Raw genomic sequence first — 22,557 nt, 5'->3', positions numbered from 1 at the left:
CTGATTCACAATTTCCCCAAAATTTTGTTTTTCACTTTTAATGATCAAAACCTACTGTCTAATGTGTTTAAAAGATTTCGCATAAAAATTAAGGTTATACATTATCACAGAAGGTCATTAAATAGAGATTTTGTTATTTGTTTTGTAAACAAAGATTGTGGTATATTATAAAAATGGATATCGATCTAAGTTTATTATATCTTTCACATTTCAAGCATTCTTTGGGTATAATGTGTCACCTAAAAGTTAAGATTTGTGACTATGCAAAATTAAGATGCTTTATATTACATAATCAATATTTCCTGGTTTGTTTTTATAAATACTGGGCTAGTAAAACTTTCATTGGGCTCATAAAAAAGTCAAATCCACGAGCCCTAGTCGCTAAAATTTTTTTTAATGAAGATTCTTTCTATGACGCTGAAATTGTGATGACTGAAAAAAACTTAATGACTGATGGACAGATAATCAAATGTACACATCCCTTTTTTGATAAAGCAGAAAATCCTCAATCATTTACTTTGTGTCACTCATTTTGATTGATATGACTGCAGCTTTTTCCATAGCTTACCATATATTGCCTTGTGCAACAGCTGGTCCATGTGATCTATGAACATCTTCCGGCCTTGACGTCGTCTCTTCCACCATTCTTTAGCATACCTGCAAAATTTACCTCTGATGATATTGATGCACTGACATAAGAGTCCTTACTTTATACAAAACATCAGGAAAACTAAAATTAAAATATGTATCATAATAAAATATTCAAACCTCATTATCTTGAACTCCATGGGACCGAGAATAAACTTCGAGATATCTGGGAATTTGAGATAACAAGGGTAAAATACTTAAAGAATACGTGGTTGGGTTAGGACTTCCGAATCACTTCAATATATCCATGGTATTTGAGATATTGGTGTTTGAGATACAGAAGTTAAGCTGTACTTGTCCACAGTATATTTAAACAAGTAACAATACAAGAGCTGTTAAAAGAAATGTGCCGGATTGATATTGTGTGGTCAGCCACCTTAACAATTTGAAAATTAATGGGCCTGTTGTAAAACATTCTACATGTAACTTGATCATGCATTCAAATAGTGGGAGTCAGATGCATGCATCATCTGAATCTTGAACAGCAGTGAGCAACATAAAACGCATCACTCATGCATGTTTAAACCACATACATGGATGCAGAATACATAGAAAACACAGCTACTATGCTAACAAACTTTATATACATAACAATTTACTCTTTAATACAGTAATTTTCAAGACTTTCAAATTACTTTAAGCATATTGAATTTTTAAGTGCTCTCAAATGTAATTTCTTTGTTCCTAACCATGTATGCATACGATGTGCACATGTTGCAGAGTCATTCATTCGTGATGACTGTGTAGATGTGAAAGATCAATACCTTATTCCCAGTCCAACAAATTGAATCACTTGACTGAACCGAGGCTGGACGAATGGTTTACATTTAACGCCACACTCATGATTTAAACTGACTCGCCACCCATAATCTGGGATCCCCTCGATCGTTGTTTTGGGCGTTGTTATGCTGTTTTCACTGGCGTGTCGGTGGAGAGACGCCATTGCTAATGGGCACAGGTTCCAGAACACGTAGTTGCATTCAGTACCTAATGGGTTTATCAATTAATTAGTGTCCTCTCAATATTCATTTCGCAATCAGTTCGGTGGTAGAGTACGGTAGTACCTGCCTCGGCGTCGGCAGGAAGTTTTTCTTAATTTGAATTGGGTTCGAGGTTTGACATAGTGATTTTTTGAACCCGATCGGTTTAGTTGAATCCAATGCGTACACATCATTTGAGAGAGAGTTTGAGAGTTTGAGAGAGAGAGAGAGAGAGAGAGAGAGAGAGAGAGAGAGAAACCGAGACCATGTTTCCATGCACAAAAAGGTTATAACATCGATAAAATCTAGGATCTTGCCCCATGGGGTCCACAAGTTGAGCAGTGGGGTCCACCGCTCAAGGCTGCTCTCAGCCCCCTTGCCCTAATTTGCGTACACTTCATTTTCTTTCTGGCTACGCGCCTAAAAATGATATTATATTCAATGATTCTTCATTATTTCAAATACATTAGAGCAGAATATTGCAGATTACTGGACTAGGTAATTTTTCGTTTTCTTTTTTAAATTAATGTAGCTTCAATTTTAACCCCATCCCTACCCCTTTTGTTGTGCAGTGCTAACAGGCGGAGCCAGAAATTCGTGAAAGAGGAAGGATCCACCACATGATCGTTAAGGTAGTTTTTTATACCCCCCATCTGCTTGTAAGCACAACATCTTGGATCTTCGGGAGACCCGTCTCCGCCTGAGATCGTGTAATTTTAAATCTGCAGACACTAGAATAGGCCTATTGAACACAGGCACCTGATCTGTAAATAAGTTATGACCTCTGTATACCACTAATAATGATTTATTATTAGTATACAGAGGTCATAACTTATTTACAGAAACAACTACCTGTGGTATAGAATAACAAATTTATTTTGGACTTATCAATTAATGAGATCTTAAGATGTTTCATGATCCTGAGACCCGGACTCGGACAGTAGGCCTAATGCATAAAATTCCTCATGCTTTCGAGCACGACCGCACAGGTGCACATATATATATGTACTGCACGGTTAAAAAATTTATATCATGAATCTAAATATATCATATATTTATTATTTAAACCTGTGCAGATGTATAATTTTTTTAAAATGCAAATTCAATTTTAAAAAAAAATTATGAATATATAAAATAGAATTATTGAAACCATGCAATTTGGGGCCCTTGAGGGCATACAAGTAACAAATTGATAGCAATAACATGTCGACATTAAAAAAAAAAACTTACTTCAGAAGAGTGCATAGCAGATGGGAAGTACCTGTAATAAATGCTTACAAGACCTATACGTACAAAAACGTATACACTTGTACTAGAGTATTAACATAAATTTACTCTTTTACATAATTGTTTGGTTCTTTTATACTGCATTATATTTTGTTTTAAAATTTTCCACCCTTGTGTGATGTCAAAGGAATTCTGTTCACTGGGTATTATAAAAAAGCTGGTGAACAATTTGATAGTGAAAAAAGTTTCTTTGTCTATAGAACATATTTTATTTTCCAATCAAGGACCCTCAATAGGTAGGCAGCATGAAAATATATACAAATACTACAATACTACATACATATACAAGTAAAGAAAGAAGAGATTACACATAACACATAGTTACATGCAAATACAGTGTCATATATTGTTCAAAATAAATCTCTTCAGAACATAGTATGTAAATGAATTTTTGTTCATCATTGAGTTTAGTAAAAAATTTAACTGTTTTTTCTATAGCACCACAAAAAGATTTTCTTTCATCAACAAACTTTTCACATGTAATCAAAAACTGCTCATCGCTTAATGAACCGGAGTTGCATTTGTTACATATTCATTCATTCTGAGTAATGCCAGAATATCTACCAATTAACTTCAATCATTAATTTATGACGTGATATCCGTAACTTACACAAATAGTTCTTCTAATATCATTTTTTTTAATTTTATCAAGATAGTTCTCAAAACCAAAGTGCTCCTTAAGTTTAAAATAAGTGCACAGTTTCCTATCAATTAATTTATTTCGATTATTGTACCAGGTTTCAGTATATTTAGATGACAAAAATGTTGTCAAGGGCAATAACTCCTATGCTGGTATATTGTATCATACATCAATTTCCTTGATATCCACAATTAATTCAAATATATATATATGTATATATATATATATATATATATATATATATATATATAACATCAGTATTCTCTATCTAAATTAGAATTTTGTCATTTTAACCAGTTTTTTTATGTATTCATTTTGATCATGCTGTGCGATTTTCTATATGTTGAAATAAAACTTGTTTTTATTTGTCTGACGTCTTTAAGAATTTGGCAATATATTTATTTTCTTCGGTTATCGATTAAATTAACCTATATTGAGTGGACATCCAGGCTCCCAGTTCCATTTAGCGTCTGGCGTTCTTATCAGGTTGACCGTCATAGCACTGGGGCGGATCCAGGAATTGCGGTTACGGGGGCACCACTTTACGAGGCAGTGGGTCCAGGGATTTTACGGGGCTTGAAATATTTCTCCTAATTTAGTCATTTGTACTTTTTTCTATCATTTAAATAAGGTGAAATTAATAAAAATTACCCAATTTTTCAATCAAATATCATTTTATACTTGTTAACCTCATAATTTGATGTACAGTGTTTAGTCACGTCTACAGTCTCCTGTGAATACTGGTTCATAGTAGAAATATTGCATCAATTTCTACAATACCTGCACAACCGATTTTATCTTATAATGTCCAATGCACCAATCTTTTGTTGACCACTAAACCATTGTATAAAATTCATCCACAAAAAATTAAAAGGAGGGAGGGCCCAATTGAACATTTATAACTTTTGTCCAATACAAGAGTTATGTCCATCAAGCCCCCCCCCCCCTTTTTTTTTTATAACTTTCATCAACCATTCAAAAAATTGCAAAGGTTGGATTAAGTTCCATATCGAAAATAACACTGTAAAAACAGACAAAAACAACAAATACTTTTTTAAATTTTTATACGATAGTTTTCTTCGTTTTTCAAGACACATAATATGAAAAAAGAAATGATGAATATGTACACACTCATTGAGTGAAAATGAAAACTCTGTTAACAGATATATAATGATAATGATGAACATGAGTCAATGATCGCTCTCACACTCCTCGCATAAAACAGTCGTACATAATGAACATGATTTGCTGCCATCTGAAGTCCGATGAATATGAAATATTGTAACACATCAGCTACTGTCTCTATAGGGAAGTCTGCACGTATGTACAAAATAAATAGTTCAAAGTTCACTTAGCACTAGATTCACTTTTTCCGCACTGTATTCACTTTTTCGCTGCGGCCTTCTTGGGCTTTGCTGCCTTCTTTGCCTTGGGCTTAGCAGGTGCCTTCTTCTTTGCTGGGGACTTTGCAGCTTTCTTGGGCTTCTTCTCACCAGCAGCTTTGGGCTTTTTGGGAGATTTTGCTTTCTTCGTCTTGGGTTTGGCGGCCTTTTTCTCTCCTGCAGGTTTCTTTGCTGCGGGCTTCTTGGGCTTCTTCACGGCGGCCTTCTTGGGCTTGGCTGCTTTCTTGGCCATTGGTTTCTTTGCGGCCTTTTCTCCAAGTTTGAAGGATCCCGAGGCCCCGGTACCTTTAGACTGTTTTAAGCTGCCGTTCTTCACTCCAGCTCTCAGTGCCATTCTAAGATGACGAGATGCGGCTTCAGCATCAACTTTGTTGTTGGCAACGACGTACTTCAGGATAGCCTGTCTTGATGATCCTCCCTTTTCTTTTAAAGCTGTGAGAGCTGCCTTGATCATGTCGGAATACTTAGGATGCGTTGCAGGCTTTTTAGGCTTGGCAGCCTTCTTGGCCTTTGGTGCAGGTGAGGCGTCAGCAGCAGACATTTTTGTTTGTGAGGTATCGCACGTCCTTCCACTACAGAGAAAATTCGTGTAATGACACCGATACGCAGTGCGCGCTTTATATAGAGCGAGCGCGGACGTCTGAGGAAGCACCCAACAGTGCGAGCTTCAATTTAACAAAATGTCGACTGTGTTCCTCTATTTGTGTTTCTTGCCTTAGAATACCGTTGATTTAACATATTATTTACAAACCAATACACATTTTATTAAAGTATATCAAAAGTTGAATGTTTTGCCCACAAAATAAATACAGCATTGCATTAAAACACATTCAAAATAAAAAGAAAATCGAGGTGAAACGAGGAAATTTCGATGTGTAATACCGCTTCGTGTGAGTTTGAAGAGTAATGTTTGAAAATAATGACTGAATCAGGTGTTTTTAAATAATTATAATAAATTCCCTATCATCATTCTATCATCGTGTGAAATATTGAAGCTTAGAACACTAAGATACACTGTATTCTTGGGTGTTTTCAACAGCCTGTAAAACACAAAAACTGTAGCTCCGCCATTTTTCCTCTTTTTTGTCGACTTTGTTGTTGGAAATATTAATCAAAATTCTGCATTCAAATTGTAGTTTTTTCAGTATTAAGCACAAGAAAACAAACGTATGGAGTGTTTTGTCCATATATAACATATATATCTTAATTTGTCACTGTTTTGGGGGACATGTTTAGGAGTTTTCAATGTTCTGATATGAGACAGTGTTATGAATGGTATAGATTGTGTGCCACAAACACAACTGTACTTTTTCACGAATTTAGCTAATTTCAAGGGGTTTTCTGTCATAATAACTTATGTATTGAAATTCTCTCTAAGGTCTTCACAATTTTCAGAATTTTTTTTTCCAGGTACATATATTGTTGTTTAAAATTCTGCTATACATCTATATCGTATATCACATTCTTTCATGTCTGAAGAACATACATGTATTTGTATGAAACTGAATTTCTATAAATTCTATGTACATCTGTTATGAAATGCTTTTAGCAAACTTATATTTTAGAATTAGATTGCAAGTTACAATATCATTTTCATATCTGGATCAAAAATGAAAATAATGACCAGGGTTTAATACCCCCCCCCCCTTTTTCTTTTTTTTTAGAGCGATAATGATCGGGATCTGTAGCTAAGAAATTTAATGCATGTCACTCTACATGTTATATAGCACTTTAAAATCAGATTCTAATGCCAGGTATATTCATCATCATACTTGTCTGATCAAGTAATTTGTCAACACGCACTTTCAAAAATGAGCCAATGTTATTTTTTCTCTCCATTTTGAACTGCATGTTTCGTTTAATCATCGTCGTTATGCGATTCTTAAATACCATCGTCACTTTGCTCATTGATGCAATGATGACCTCAACGTATTGGGGGTAATATTGGTTCATTGTTCCTGGTATCTGTAAAGTGCGAAACGAAACGAAATCTACCGAAACGAAACGAAACCCACCGAAACGAAATAGATTGTTTAACCGAACTCTTCTAATTATAATAATTAAAAATGGTATCTTAGGCCCTTGTGAAAGTTACCACACATAGATAAAATCCGCCTCCCCTTTGATGTACATTTAGGCTTTCGACTTGACTGATACAAAGTTTTAAAAGTTGGAAGGGGGGTGAGTAAGCATAAAGTACATATCCGAAGTTAATTAAATACCGTGTGCAATTAGTTTCGGATCCATAAATTTCAGAACGGAGGGTTACAGTCTCACAGGTCAGAGGTCAGGAGAAACACACAAAAAGAGGGATGGGGTCGCCGGCGTTGAATCCGCCTTTGGGTATAAATACATGTTTCAGTATTTTTTGCTCTAAAGACAAATCTATGAATACATGTGGATATTGTGTATTTGTATGTAGTATATCAAACGGTGGATTCTGAGTATATCCTCCCGTTCTCTTTGTAATTTCTGCTTCCCTTGTTCATAAGCCTTTTGATTTTACAAAATGTTGACCTCCTGATATTATTGCATTAAAAAATTCTGTTTTCCGTCCCGTTTTCAATTCCCTGTCTTAGCAACACCCCAAATGTATAGAGTTATCTTTAGACTCACTACATATCAATAATAATTTTTAATAATACATGTATAGATATCTTACCGAATTGCATTCATGAATATAATATGGTATACTATTGAATTTTTTCCATTATTGAAAGTACTCGCACCTCAGCAGTTAGAGATAAAATAAGAGGTTAATAGCTCTTCCTGCTTTCAACTTTCTCAGACATCAGCTTCTTCAAACAATATATCTATGTCCAAAGGCGGATCCAACGCCAGCGACCCCACCCCTCGTTTAGTGTGTGTCCTCAGACCTCTGAGACTGTAACCCTCCGTTCTGAAATTTATGGATCCAAAACTAATTGCACATGATATTTAATCAACTTCGGATATGTACTTTGTGCTTACTCACCCCCCCCCCCCTCAAACTTTTAAGACTGTATCAGTCAAGCTGAAAGCCAATATCAAAGGGGAGGCGAATTTTATTTATATGTGGTAACTTTCACAGTGGCCCAAGATACCATTTTTAATTATTATAATTAAAATAGTTCGGTTATACAATCTGTTTCGTTTCGTTTCGGTAGGTTTCGTTTCGTTTCAGTGGGTTTCGTTTCGTTTCGGTAGATTTCGTTTCGTTTCGCACTTTACAGGTACCCCATTGTTCCCCCCAAAATGCGCCAACATTAAACCAATGTTGTTTCTGTGTTGGTGTAAAGTTATTCCAACGTTTAATGAATGTTGTTTTAATGCCGTGGTAATGTTGGACCGATGTTAAACTAATATGTTTTCATATCACTCTAATATTGTACCAAAGTTAATTAAACTAATGTTGTTTTTTATATCGTTCTAATATTGTCCCAAAGTTAGTTAGGGACCGGTCAACATTTATTGGGGAGTTGGGATCGGTGCAAAATGCAATAGCTAGGACACACATTTATTTTGACTTATATATACTGAAGGACTCCAACTTTTTTATTTCAACACTGATAGGACAGCTCTATTTTTTATTATTTTTTTTTTTTATCAAAGAACAAAAAATAGAATAAAGAATATTTCAAACTTTTAATTCAACTATCTTTGGGGCGAGATCAAAAGATCGATGTCAGATTAAAAAAAAATCTTAATTCAAATAGTTAGGGGCCAGGGAGAGGAAATAAAATCTCCCGTAAGTTTCTGTCATCCGACATTGATTACACTTTAGTGGAGGAAGAAAAACAGACAAGTGGCTGTTAAAACCTCGATCATAATAATATTACATTTTAATGAATATTTAATAGTTTTAATGTACACTTTCATTTGTGAATAAACAGTAGAAAAGGTATACATATAGTTTTATTGATAAATCGTATATTTTTTACCATTTAATCGATTAGGTTCAACGTTCGTCATATTCAGCTTTTAAAGAAGTGAGGGGTCTTGGTGAAAACTATGTGATTTTAGTTTTTTGTCAGACATTGAACTTTTCATCTCGCCCCTTACAAACAATAATAATGAATTGTATGCATGCTTTATTTTATTTTCAAGTTGAGTTTACTAGAAACAATTTGCAATAAAATACTGGACCTTTGACAATTTTTAATATCAAAACATGTACATGTAATTAAAAATCAAAAAATAGATATCCAGCTGTGATTAAACGCTGTCTGACTTGTTTCATACCGATTGTTGGGCCGTTCTTGGCACACTGGTATGCTTACTCTTCCTAGGCACCTGATCCCACTTCTGGTATATCCAGAGGTCGGTGTTTGCCCAACTCTCTATTTTGTATTGCTTGCAATAGGAGTTATTAGATTGACCATTGTTCGTTATCTTCACCTTTCATAGAGAATACTGAGATGTGAAAAATACTTGTAAGTACATGAGACAACAATTCACTAAAACAGTAATTAAAAAAATATGGAAAATGTTGCACTTTGAGCAACAATTTAACAACAAACCAAAAAATAAGATGAAAATAATGAGATTTGTAACTTCACTAGACAAATTACTGAACAAACATGACAAAGTAAACAAAAGTTTCGCTGGAGCTTGAATCTCTCAGCTGATATAACAATGGAGAGACAAATTTTAAGTGATAATTACGAAGAACTCCAGAGATTTTTAGAAGTGAAGTAAAAATGTTGCTTAATCACACATATACACATGTGTATTTATTCATTAGATAAGACACACACTTTTATTACACATCTGATATAGGACAGCAACTTTTTTGGTATTCTTAGAAGATCGGACATAGGGTTTTTAAAAATAGAAATAAAGAAAGTACCGCCCTCCCCAACCCCCTCCTCCATAAATATTGACCGGTACGTATTTCTTCAAATCGTTCTAATATTGTACCTGAAACCAGTGTTGTTTCAATGGTGTTGTAATGATAGACCCATTCTAATTAAAATCATATCTTCTCTAACCGTCAATGTAACCGTCAGTGTAACGTTAATGTAACCGTTAATGTAATCCCAATGTAACCGTTAATGTAACGCCAATGTAACTGTTAATGTAACGTTAATGTAACCCCAATGTAACCGTTAATGTAACGCCAATGTAACCGTTAATGCAACGTTAATGTAACCATTAATGTAACGTTAATGTAACTGTTTATGTAACGTTAATGTAACCGTTTAATGTAACGTTAATGTAACGTTAATGTAACTGTTTATGTAACATTAATGTAACCGTTTAATGTAACGTTAATGTAACTGTTTATGTAACGTTAATGTAACTGTTTATGTAACGTTAATGTAACCGTTTAATGTAACGTTAATGTAACTGTTTATGTAACGTTAATGTAACTGTTTATGTAACGTTAACGTAACTGTTAATGTAACCATTAGTGTAACGTTAATGTAACGGTTAGAGGAGATCAGATGATTGCAATAGACCAGTGTTCATTTAACATTAAATAATGTTCACATTTCAGCGGTGAACCCACATTCTATCAATCATATACTTGTACTTGCATTATAGCGAAGACAAATTTATAGCAAAGTTTCAAATCAAATTTTATTATCAAATCAAAAATGTCTTAAGTCATCTACGCCAATGCGCTCTTCTCCTTCCTCTTTCTCATCTTTTCATCTCTTTCCTTTCTATGCTCGTTCACAAATCGTGGTCAATATTTCATCTGTGTCACTGGCATTGAAAATGTATTCTATATCAAGAGAAAAGAGAAATATTCAGTATCTTCATTAACACATTTTAATGTATTTAACACTTTGGGTTGTATTCAAAACCCGATTGATACAGGTATATCAATATACGTTGACGGTAAAATTCCTGTAGGAGTTCCCTCCATTTCTAAATATTCTTGTATTAAATTTTTAAAATCCAGGACGTAATTTTATAAGCACATGTTTCAGTTTATTCCTGATAAGCCTGATATCCAAATAGAATGTGTGCAGATAACACGTAAAATCATACAATGTCTTATGTTTCAATATTAACAATTATTGAAAGGTACTAAAGTTACAACCTATACGAAATGGTATGTACTATGTGATATCAAATAGTCTTTTTAACAAATTCAGTAAGACAATTAGCATCATTAATTTTCTTATTTAACCCGCAATAGAACGTGCACACACCATCTAGCGTAGAATTTCATCTGCAAAGTCTGAATAACATGGATAAAATCTTTGGAAGACACAAATTACACGTGTACACAAGAGCCCATCAGAGAAGTCTCGGTCGATATTCAACTCGTGCCTCCCTAGACGGAGACATCCATCTCAATATCCAGCCAGATTCTCATCTGAGATCAGGATAGGTTGCAGCGGTTATCGGACTTGTTTTAATGCAGTGGAATACTATGTACATCGTTATAATGGCTGACTTCCTTTTAAAGCATGAATGAAAAATATAAATATCACTGAGTAATATTTGTATATTCTTTTTAAATTTGATTGCCTAGCTGGATAGTTCAGTCTGTGGATTGCGCGGGTTAGAGTCCAGCTGATGTTGAATTTTTTTCATATTGCTTTTTTTGACGATCGATTCAGGGTAACAAAAAATCTATATTGTTTAGTCTTTACAAAAAGCTGACCTATAATATTACGTTCTAGATTGTCACACAAGGCTGAGTAAATGTAAATTAATTGTTTTCAATGTATATTTTATTTTTGTAGACATAGGCGTAATTTTTTTCATAGACCTCTTACAACGATGTACTAGCATGATGCATCTGGTCTGGTATATATCTGGTCTGATCTGGTATATATCCGGTCTGATCTGGTATATATCCGGTCTGGTATATATCAGGAGGCGCAGCTGACTAATATACTCTAAATGCAAGCTAGGAAACACAGCCTTAAAATACTTTTGTAAATCCTTCTTGTAACTTGTCAAAATATTTTTTTTTAAATCTTAGAGGCAGGCCAGCATTCATGGACTTCAAAGCCAAAATTCATGTCAAATGGGGAAAATGCTGTTTAGGCCAACTTTGAAGGTTATTTTCAACATTGAAGATAGGAAATTATAGGTTCGAAATGAAAATATAAAAAGTTCATATACAATGTATATGTATGACATAAAATAACTAACGAAACTTGATATAACAATGTGACTTTTTCCAGGAAATTTTTCTCCCCATTAGGTCTTTTCTTTTGTTGCCGAATTGATCCTTTTAAAGTTTTCAATTTAGAAATATTGTACATATCCTCCAATTTTCACCCATTTCAAATTTCACTAGTGTGTTATATTGTTAGAATAAGTTCTCAGTACCCCCTTGCTTGTCGTAAGAGGCGACTACATGGGACGGTTCTTCGGATGAGACCGCAAAACACCGAGGCTCCGTGTCACAACAGGTGTAGCATGATAAAGATCAAGCTGTTAGCGCCGAACATAGGCCTAAATTTTGCAGCCCTTCACCGGCAACGGTGGCGTCTCCATATGAGTGAAAAATTCTCGAGGAGACGCTAAACAATATATATACAACCAACCAACTCGCCAAACTTATTTGTCAATGGCTGGTGCTCTGTCCTCCAACATACCGGGCAGATGCAGAACTGTAGCTCTCTGAGAAAATATTGTGACGGATCAGAGAGTTACAGATCCACACCTTATAAAAACCTTCAATTTACGGCGCACAAAAAAATGCGCACGGTTGAGGCCTTGTATCGCTATATTCTTGTATCACCTTCTCATAAATCTTATATCAAATAATTTCTAACATATCCTACTATACTTGTGTCGAAACATACTTTCAAATGATCATTAAAGCTCCATACGACCTGAGAACCCACAGTTTAACTTTTTAGAGGAGTTTTTTGACCTTTTGGTAAATCTTGATACAAAGGTTTCATTAAGGTTAATAGTTCTGATAAAAGGGACATTTTTATTTGATTTTGTACAGTCCAGTCTCGTAGTGCTTCTTTTGTCCCTTGATTTTCGTCTCAATTCTCAGACTCACCATCAGATGAAATACCCCAGTAGTATTGATAATCTATAACAACTCTCAGACTCACCATCAGATGAAGTACCCCAGTAGTATTGATAATTTAAATCGACTCTCATATCCACCATCAGATGAAGTAGTGTTGATGATCTAAAACAACATCTAATATTATTCTTTCATTGGGTTATCTTAGTCGCTCTCGCATTAGAATTGGTTTTCCCCAAAAATTAGTTACAAGGGTGATCTTGTTCTGTTTCATTCTCAGAAGATACCTCACGCCTCTCACCTCTGTCGGCGCGGGTTCGAATCCCGCTCGCGCCGTTAAGTGAGAAAGTTTCCCAGTTTACTTTCGGAGGGTCGGTGCATGGTTTCTTTCCCAGGTACATTGTATCTGGGTTCTCTCTTCCACCAATAAAAACTGGGCGACACCACATAACTGAAAAATAGTTGAGTGTGGCGGAAAACATCAATCAATCAATCAGAAGATACCTGGTTGTTGAATACTGTGCTTGTAGCAAAATAAAGGACAACAGAGTCTTCCACATCTGCTTCGTACATAGAAATGTTATTAAAGATTGATGTTAACGGCAAACTAACAACTCAACTTTATGACAAACGGAATGACACCATATTCTTCATATCCATCCTCGCATATCTATATAGCAATACTCCATCATATGGTGTTTATATCTCTCAACTGATTCGATATACACAAGAGCTTGTTCTGCATATGATTACTTTTTATATCGAGACAGGTTACAGTTAATATTACAGAGGTTTTGACAATCTCGGTTAAAATCAGCTTTTTGTAAATTATGTGGTTGTTATATAGTTTGCCATAGAACCTGTCATTAGGTCAAATGCTACCTGAGTGTTTCATACTAATTGTTAGGCCGTTCTTTACACACTTACTGAGTATTTTGATTATGGATTGCTCCGTTTACCTGATCAAGATATAGGGCTAACGGCGGGTGAGACCTGTCGACAGGGGATGCTTACTCCTCCTAGACACCTGATTCCACCTCTGGTATGTCCCGGGGTCCGTGTTTGCCCAACTCTTAATTTTGTATTAAACATTACTCTGATTCTATTCTGAAGTTGATATTTAAAAGATGCTGGAGTTCTTCATCGATGTAATCTACGGAGATCAGGTCGGTTGGAATTTCCATCGACACAAATTGTTCTTTATTAGCTAATTTGTTTTTGTATTCCTATGAGGGAAAAGTTATTCAAAAACCTTTCTATATGAGAGGAAGAAATGTCTTGCTGTGGCAATTAGATACATCGAATGCGTATTATATATTAATTTTTTCATTCATATGTCCATTCGATATATTCCAGTAAACTCGAAATATGAGACACAACTGAGTCATCCACATATGCCTCATATTTGGATATTTTACTGAACATAGACATAGCAAACTGTCAACTCAACGTCATGACAAACGGAATGACATCAGCTTCTCCATCGTCAATTTTCCATATTTCTGTAGCAATATTCCATTATCACTTGCATATGATCTTTGTCTTCCAACTTATTCAATACGTGAGAGCATGTTCTGCATATGTCAGATCAATTTCTTAACCGAGGCATGTTGATTGATTGATTGACTAAATATTGTTAAACGTCCCTCTTGAGAATAGTTCACTCATATGGAGACGTCACCACTGCCGGTGAAGGGCTGCAAAATTTCGGCCTATGCTCGGCACCTATGACCTTTGAGCAGGGAGGGATCTTTATCGTGCCACACCTGCTGTGACACGGGACCTCGATTTTTACGGTCTCATCCGAAGGTCCGCCCCATTTAGTCGCCTTCTACGACAAGCAAAATGTACTGAGGACCTATTCTAACCCGGATCCCCACGGGAATCGAGGCATGTTGAAAATAATAGGCAGGTGACAAATAAGTTGATGTTACAAAGGTTTCAACAGTAATATCCAAGGCAAGCATTTCGCACATTCTATGGTCTAATTTTGTGATTTGATGTTTTTTAATAAGTAGAGACTTTTGTGTCAAGTTGCTATGTCACATGTGTCTTGCAGTGTCTATTAATTCAGAGAAGCAGGTACATTACAGACAAAACATTGTGTACCTCCTCACTCACATGTAGTAAATGAATCATACTTTATTTAATGATTGTTTTTAAAAACATACCATTGACTGTTCCCCATTTGATAAAAAATAAATAAATGGTTAAAACAAAATTGATATTGTGCAATTTTAATATGAATTATCATAGATGCATTTTCCACTTATGAGCGAGACACAGTTCCACAATCTGTTTTTGATCTGACAAGTGGCATTCGTTAGTTTTCCATCGATGACGTAATGCATGGTGATATTGGTTTGGTATTTCCCAAAGATATTAATGAGAAGGTCGTCTGCTAAGTAGTTAATTCCTACTATTCTCATATTATTTACCGGCATCCACTTCTGCATTTCTCCCAGAAGGTAAACTTCATGTCCACTGCGGGATAAAGAAGGAATGTAATTTCTGCATATTCGAATTAACAAAATGTTTCAAAATGTATTTTGCATTGTAATGACTAGCGTTGAACGTTTTCCAATCAAACCTGACAACTCAAAAGCAACATATTTTTTCCAAACCTGTGTGTAATTTTTGGCGCGAAATGGTAGAGACAAAATTCGTCTTTGGTACAGATGTGGAGTTGTAGACCATTATTATCAAACGTCTGGAAAGATCCGGGATCTTTGTAACTAAACACACCATACTCATTACCGTCATCCTGAAAATCAAAATCATCGTCATTTATTGTCATTCTAAGAACTGTCACTTGTGTTGGAATGAACGACGGACAGACCTCATGACAGATACTTACCTTTATGTTGAAAAATAGATAAAGCTACAGATCTGATATTCTTAATACCAGGGAAGGGATCAAAATTCAAATTAAATTAATAAAAATTAAAAAGAAATATTTTTTAACAAATGTAAAAATCTAAAACTGTGTATTTTCCTCTCAAGAAAAAGACGGTCACCTCCCCGATTCCATCTTCGCTAGCCAAGGGTGACGATACACGGTGTTCCTCTTCTTGAAAGAGGAACACCGTGTATCGTCACCCTTGGCTAGCGAAGATGCCCCGATTCGTACCATGTACCCACCATAAAATGTAGATCCTCTTTGTGAAGGACGAGACCGGGAGGTGTGTCCACGGCCAGGACAACGCCCCACGTCCAGTTGACATTGATGACGGTACTGTTAACTTTGATTTCTGTGTACGTCCACCAAACCTCCATGTCTAAATCCTCAAAAGCTTTCTAACAAAATAACGGAAATTCTATAAAGTGGCAGACCACTGCTCCATAATGAATCATTAATCCTATGTTTGAACAAGTGAAGATAACGAACAGTGATCAATCTCATAAATCCTATAAAAGATACATTATGCAAAATGAAAATGGCAAACACGGACCCCTGGACAGAACAGAGGTGGGATCAGACGCCTCAGAGGTTAAATCCACCGTGAACCCTCTGGCTTGATCAGATAAACAGAATAACCCGTAATCAACAATTGGTATAACACAGTCAGACGGCATTCGATCCAGTGATAGCTTAAATGTGCAAATCAAATCATTATATTAAACGACAAGAGAATTTGCAAAAACGAGGAGTAAGCATCCCCTGTCGACCGGTGACAACCGCCGTGAGCCCAGTCAAAATCAGTGTGCCGGTTTAACAATCAGGTCAGACAGCATATAAATTCTGATGCCAGTACACAAATCTTGATTTTTTTTTTGTACCTGTGTGATTTGGAGATCGGTAGCGGTTATGGGTCGGCTTGGTTTGTAAATATGTCCATATTCACCACAGCAACTGCAGAAATCATGCAAACAAAAATGTATTCACTCAGATTCAAGTCGTAACTAGAACTGTTCTTTCGGGACTAATACCCCCGCCGGGCACACTATATAATGCATAAAACGGACTTCTTCAGATCAAACCAGAGTTGTCTAATCAAATGGTCATTTAGTATATCATTTTTTATATTGAAAATGTTGCTTTAAAAATCAATAAATCGATCAAATATTAAAATATATCCGGTGATCCACTATACCAATAGAATTTTCAGAGAATATAATTGTTTATTATCATTTCTCTTAAGTCGGTACATAGTTTTAAAAATGCTAGAGTATGAAACCCCTATGCTAACAGAAAATGGATACATAAAAAATAAAAATATTCATACAATCACTATGAAAGGTGAAGACAACGAACAGTGATCAATCTCATAAACCCCATAAGCAATACAAAATAGATAGTTGGGCAACCACGGACCCTTGGACACACCAGAGGTGGGATTTGTGCCTAGGAGGAGTAGGCAAGCATCCCCTGTCGACCGCTCACACCCGCCGTGAGCCCTATATCTTGATCAGGTAAACGGAGTTATCCGTAGTCAAAATCAGTGTGCCACGAACGGTCTAACAATCTGTATGAAACACGTCAGACAGCATTTGACCCAATGATAGGTTGTAGTGGCAAACTAGATCGTCATAACAACCATAGAATTTGCGAAATGCTGATTTTAAACGAAACTGTTGAAACCCCTGTACCATCAACTTGTTTGTCAGTAACTTGCCTCGATTTAAAAACTGATCATACGCAGAACAAGCTCTTGTGTGTCGAATCAGTTGAGATATATAAACACCATATGCAGGTGATAATGGAATATTGCTATGAGAAATTGACGTCATCGATACATCTAAATGTCAAATTGAAGGAGATTTTTTCTTCTCAAGTAGAAGATACTTATACTTACAAAGCCTTACCGGATGAGTGCCCAATTTATATCAAACGATTACTAGAGGTATATATGCCTACCCGAAATCTTAGGTCTATAAAACAATCGGTCACTCTGAATGTTCCAAAAAGTCGAACCGTTACGTATGGGGATCGATGTTTCAGAAAAATAGCTCCAAATCTGTGGAATGCCCTTCTAGAACATGTAAGGGACTGTAGAACACTGTGTGCGTTCAAGAAGTCACTGAAAACACTTTTTTCCATCAAGTTTTCCAGAACTAGTTTCTCTCATTTCAGTCATTCGTGTTTGCTGTTTCAGTGCATTAAGATTATTTTATCTGTTTTGACTGTGCGTTTTAATGTATTATAACTGAGACATTATATGCTGGGTGTGCGAGTGTGTATTTCATTATTATTTTAATACGCCCTGAAACTGATGTTTATTCTTATCTAGCATATTTATGGTATCTTGTGTTTTCATGTGTTATATGTACAATCACGATAGGGACAGCTACGGACTGTTTACATGTGATAACGCCTTTTATATCATTGTTTTTTAATGTTTTATTTATTTTCTATGTATTATGAGTATAAATTCTGTTGTAAGGTATATATGCATTGTAAAGCACCGTTGAGAGTACATAGTGTATGAAAAGGGTGCTATATAAATATGGTATTAATATTCTTATTATCTATTAAGTTTCTGAATAAATTCTACTTCATATCAATTTAAAAACAGGTCAGCTAACAAAGGAGCACAATTCGTACCCGTGGGAATACCAACAGACTGTTGGAAGACCTGATCAAAATAAAATATAATTCAAAATCTAAGGGACATAAATGTTATTTTTCTTAATAGAAATGAAGGTAAAAGGTCTGATTCAAACCTTTTAATTTCTTTTTGATTTTTTTTTTTTTTTTTTTTTTTTTTTTTTTTGAAAATTAAAATAGAAATTGACATAACTTTTTCAAACTTTAAATATTCTAATTTAGAATAAGAAATGCATAACTTTACTCTAAGAACAATGTATTTACAACGTTTAAATCAAATCGTTTCATAAAGTTTTAAGATATATTCTTCTCAGTTTAAAAAATGACTAAAGCTATAAGTAGAAAAACGCCTGTAAATTGAAAGAAATTGTTCAATCCATATGCAAATATCAGTTGCATATCTTCACTAGTTTTTAGAACATGTACGGGCAAAACTATGTCTACGGACAGACAGACGGACATGCCGAATCCAATATACCTCTTATACTTCGCTTTCGGGGGTAAAATTATGATTTCTTCTGTAAATATTTTTTTTCTTATGGCAACAGTAGCACTGAGAGTAATGCATTGGGGGCGGACAATGTAAAGGGGAGAAGTGGGAAAGGGAAAGGTTAGACGGAGGGAGGGAGGTGGGAGAAAAGGGGAGATGCATACGCCCTTTTTCAATCCTAATTGGTAAACTTTTTTGACATGGAAGACTTAAAAGATGAATTCAGTAAAAGCATCAAAGGGAGAATACCGCATCAGCAACGAGGCGTTAATAGCTCCAATCTTGTCACTGGGCCCCACGGGACCCATAGATAGCGTGGATACCACGGCATTCAAGGCGCTATAGGGTTCTGTCTTCCCTGGGAGTCAAAACAAAATGAGAATGAAAACATATTAGATGCAATTAAAATATCGCATATATTTTACATCGATGAGTAAGGAGACATTTCTTGTTTGTTTTGTTTTTTTATTCCTAGCTATCTATTGATAAAAATTCCAAGGGTGCATTACAAAGAATTGAACAGTCCCCATTATGAAAGGTGAAGATAACGAACAGTGATCAATCTCATAACTCCTTTAAGGAATACAAATTAAAGAGTTGGGCAAACACTGACCCTTAGATTTAAGATATGTGGGATCAGGTGTCCTGGAGGAGTAAGCATCCCCTGTCGACTGGTCACACCCGCTGTGAGCCCTATATCTTGATCAGGTAAACGGAGTTATCAGTAGTCAAAATAAGTGTGTCAAGAACGGCCTAAAAATCCGTCCGAAACATGTAAGATAGTATTTGACTCAAAGATAGTTTGTATTTGCAAACTATATCATTATAACGACCATAGAATTTGCAAAATTCTGACTTTAAATGAGACTGTTGAAATCCCTGTAACACTAACTTGTTTGTCAGTAGACTGCCTTGATTTGAAAACTGATCATACGTAGAACAAGCTCTTGCGTTTTCGAAGCAGTTGAGAGGTATAAACACCATATGCAGGTGATAATGGAATATTGTTGCATAAATATGGGAAGTTTACGACGGAGAACCTGAAATCATCCAATTTGTCAGAATGTTGAGTTGTTAGTTTGCCGTTAATATCTATTTTGAATCAGATATCTAAGTATGAAGCAGATGTGCAGGACTTTAATGTCATTTATTTTCAGTTCACATGGATATATCGACTCAACATGTGAATGAAATTATTATTGTTTATAGATAAAACGGCGTCGATATATGTAAATGTCGAATTGAAGGCCACAAGGAGATATTTTTTCTTCCTACATAGTAGTTTTTTAAAATAAATTCTGCTTCATACGAATATAAAGACAGGTCAGCTAACAAAGGAGCACAAATTGTGCACATGGGGATTCCAACAGACTGTTGGAAGACATGATCACCAAAGACCACGAAGATATTGTCAATGAGGAACTCTGGCATATTTTTATTTCAACTTCAGCTTACTTGTGCGTTGAAACAGAGTGGTGTTTAGCAAAGTTATTTTGACTGATCACTACATATGAATATTTCTGTTTTCCATTTTGTTCAATAAACAACTGTCTATGATGTCAAAAAGTCTAGCCTTTACTTTGTTGTGAGAAATGATCGTGTGTAGTGTTAAAAAGTCATACGTATTGATGTTGTTGATTTGAGAAGTTTTGCAATTTCAAATTTACTAAAGGTTCTTTAGAATTTTTTTAGAATCCACATTTGATTTACAATCCTTCTGGCATATGTTGAGGCACAGTACGTGTGAAGTTTCTCCTTCACAGATGTTAACATTTTCGTGAGGAGCAACGGTAGGGGCTTTGTAGAGCACTTACTGGATCCAGCAATGCATCTTTGTTTGTAAGGGTTTTTATGTAGTTTAGGAATCCATTATAGGTACATTTGTACGATAACTCATATTTATTCATTTTTATCTCATAACAATGCTAATTTTCATTCATATGTCGATTTGATATATCCCTGTGAACTCGAAATAAAAGACACGGCAGAGTCATCCACATCTGCTTCATACTTAGATATTTTCTGTTTTGAAAATAGATATTAAAGGCAAACTAACAACTCAACTTTATGATAAACGGGATGATTTAAGCTTCTCCATCGTCAACTTCCCAGGTTTATGTAGCAACATTCCATTATCACCTGCATATGGTGTTTATATCTCTCAACTGATTCGATACGCAAGAGCTTGTTCTGTGTGTGATTAGTTTTTAAATCGAGGCAGACTAATGCCAAACGAGTTGATGGTGCAGGGGTTTCAACAGTTTGGTTTAAAGTCAGCATTTCGCAAATTCTATTGTATTTATAACAATCTAGTTTGCCAATACAACCCATCATTGAGTCAAATGCTGACTGACATGTTTCATACCGATTGTTGGGCCCTTCTTGGTACACTAATATTGACTACGAATAACTCCGTTTACCTGATCAGGATATAGAGCTCGCGGCGGGTGTGACCGGTCGTCGGGGGATGCTAGCTCCTCCTAGGCACCTGGTTCCACCTCTGGTATATCCAGGGGTCCGTATTTATCCAACTCTTTATTTTATATTCCTTATAGGAGTTATTTTCACCTTTCATTCATCCCTTCCATTGACTGGGATATTAAATGTATCTAAAACTCAAGCATGGTTTTAAAGATATATATCTTTTGAAAGGGCAATTAAAGTATAAGTACGATTACCAAAAGTGGAATCAATGCCAAGTTCGTTTAAAATACAGTTGTACGTGTAATAATGAGCCTTACAAACAAAGACAATGCTATTACAACTTTGTCAGCTGGAACCAAAACATATTCCTCATGTAACTTATCTAATTCTTTAATCACATCTGGCTTACTAAACACAGAAGGATATATGGTATGCACTTTTGTTTTGAGATGTCTAACACTTTATCTTAATATTCCTTTTATACTTTTAATCCATTCTGAAAATATATCAAGTTCTATTTCATATTTAGCCCATCGACTTGCATAATCTTCAACAGAATTCATAACAGAAATGAAGTTCTGTCGCCAAGTGATAGACCGAGGTTCTCTGAATTAAGGACCTATTAAAATAAGTGATTTCAGGACCTAATTTTCAACTACATCAACATCAGTTACATCACCAGTTACGACATGTCCAGCTGGACTATCTGAGAAATAGACTACAATATATATGCATGATATTAATTCAAAATCCAACTTGGTACTAAAAGTTTTAAACCTGTCCTTTGAACATGCATGTCAGCATACCTGCCCTTACATACATGTATATACCTGAGGTGTCTCCAGGCTGGGTTTTGGTGGTCCAGAAAGTGTCTTTGAATGGTCGTATCCCGAGAGCCCCAACAAACAATGAGGTTAAACCAATTCTCCACTGTTCTCCTCCGGGATGATAATCCTCGCTGACCCTAGCCTGACAAAAGAAGTCATTGAAAGTTTTAATTCAATTGACAAGAACAAACCATTAATTCAATAGTCCCCATAACCTACCGTATATAGTAACAGGTAATTTGAGTTTTTGCTCAGGTGCTTCTATAGGTGTTTCTACAACTTTCCGGCATTAGAAATGAAAGTCAGTGATGAAACTTTAAATCCCTAATGAAACTGACGATAACGAACAGGGATCAATATCATGTAAAACTTAT

The 22,557-nt window shown here is 35.5% G+C and overlaps 2 protein-coding genes and 1 long non-coding RNA gene across 3 annotated transcripts in view; all 3 read right to left on the bottom strand.

Moving 5' to 3' along the window:
* LOC125651233 (uncharacterized) overlaps positions 1–22,557 on the bottom strand; it is a 58,886-nt gene that overhangs the window by 26,653 nt on the left and 9,676 nt on the right. The window contains exons 11-19 of the mRNA XM_048879813.2: positions 22,187–22,325; positions 19,182–19,290; positions 16,675–16,747; positions 16,036–16,191; positions 15,519–15,658; positions 15,142–15,378; positions 4,943–5,530; positions 1,413–1,649; positions 569–657 (exon numbers count right to left, since the gene is read on the bottom strand). Coding sequence (XP_048735770.2) covers positions 569–657; positions 1,413–1,649; positions 4,943–5,530; positions 15,142–15,378; positions 15,519–15,658; positions 16,036–16,191; positions 16,675–16,747; positions 19,182–19,290; positions 22,187–22,325 — 1,768 coding nt within the window. The remainder of the gene's footprint in view (positions 1–568; positions 658–1,412; positions 1,650–4,942; positions 5,531–15,141; positions 15,379–15,518; positions 15,659–16,035; positions 16,192–16,674; positions 16,748–19,181; positions 19,291–22,186; positions 22,326–22,557) is intronic.
* LOC125650253 (histone H1-delta-like) lies at positions 4,603–5,550 on the bottom strand. Its single transcript, XM_048878378.2, has one exon. The coding sequence runs from the start codon at positions 5,497–5,499 to the stop codon at positions 4,939–4,941; it is 561 nt and encodes a 186-aa protein (XP_048734335.2). The 5' UTR covers positions 5,500–5,550; the 3' UTR covers positions 4,603–4,938.
* Positions 10,504–11,340, bottom strand: LOC130054795 (uncharacterized). The gene is made up of 2 exons (XR_008803138.1): positions 11,102–11,340; positions 10,504–10,668 (listed from the first exon to the last, which is right to left on the bottom strand). It is a non-coding gene; the product is annotated as an uncharacterized LOC130054795 (long non-coding RNA).

This window comes from Ostrea edulis, chromosome 5 (genome assembly GCF_947568905.1).
Source record: "Ostrea edulis chromosome 5, xbOstEdul1.1, whole genome shotgun sequence".
In the NCBI taxonomy this organism is placed as follows: domain Eukaryota; kingdom Metazoa; phylum Mollusca; class Bivalvia; order Ostreida; family Ostreidae; genus Ostrea; species Ostrea edulis.
The sequence above is the reverse complement of the archived record's forward strand: the minus strand, read 5'-3'. Positions and strand labels throughout refer to the sequence as shown.

Excerpts from the sequence above, each read along its gene's own strand:
- LOC125650253 (XM_048878378.2), bottom strand. The coding sequence starts at position 5,499 with ATGTCTGCTGCTGACGCCTCACCTGCACCAAAGGCCAAGAAGGCTGCC.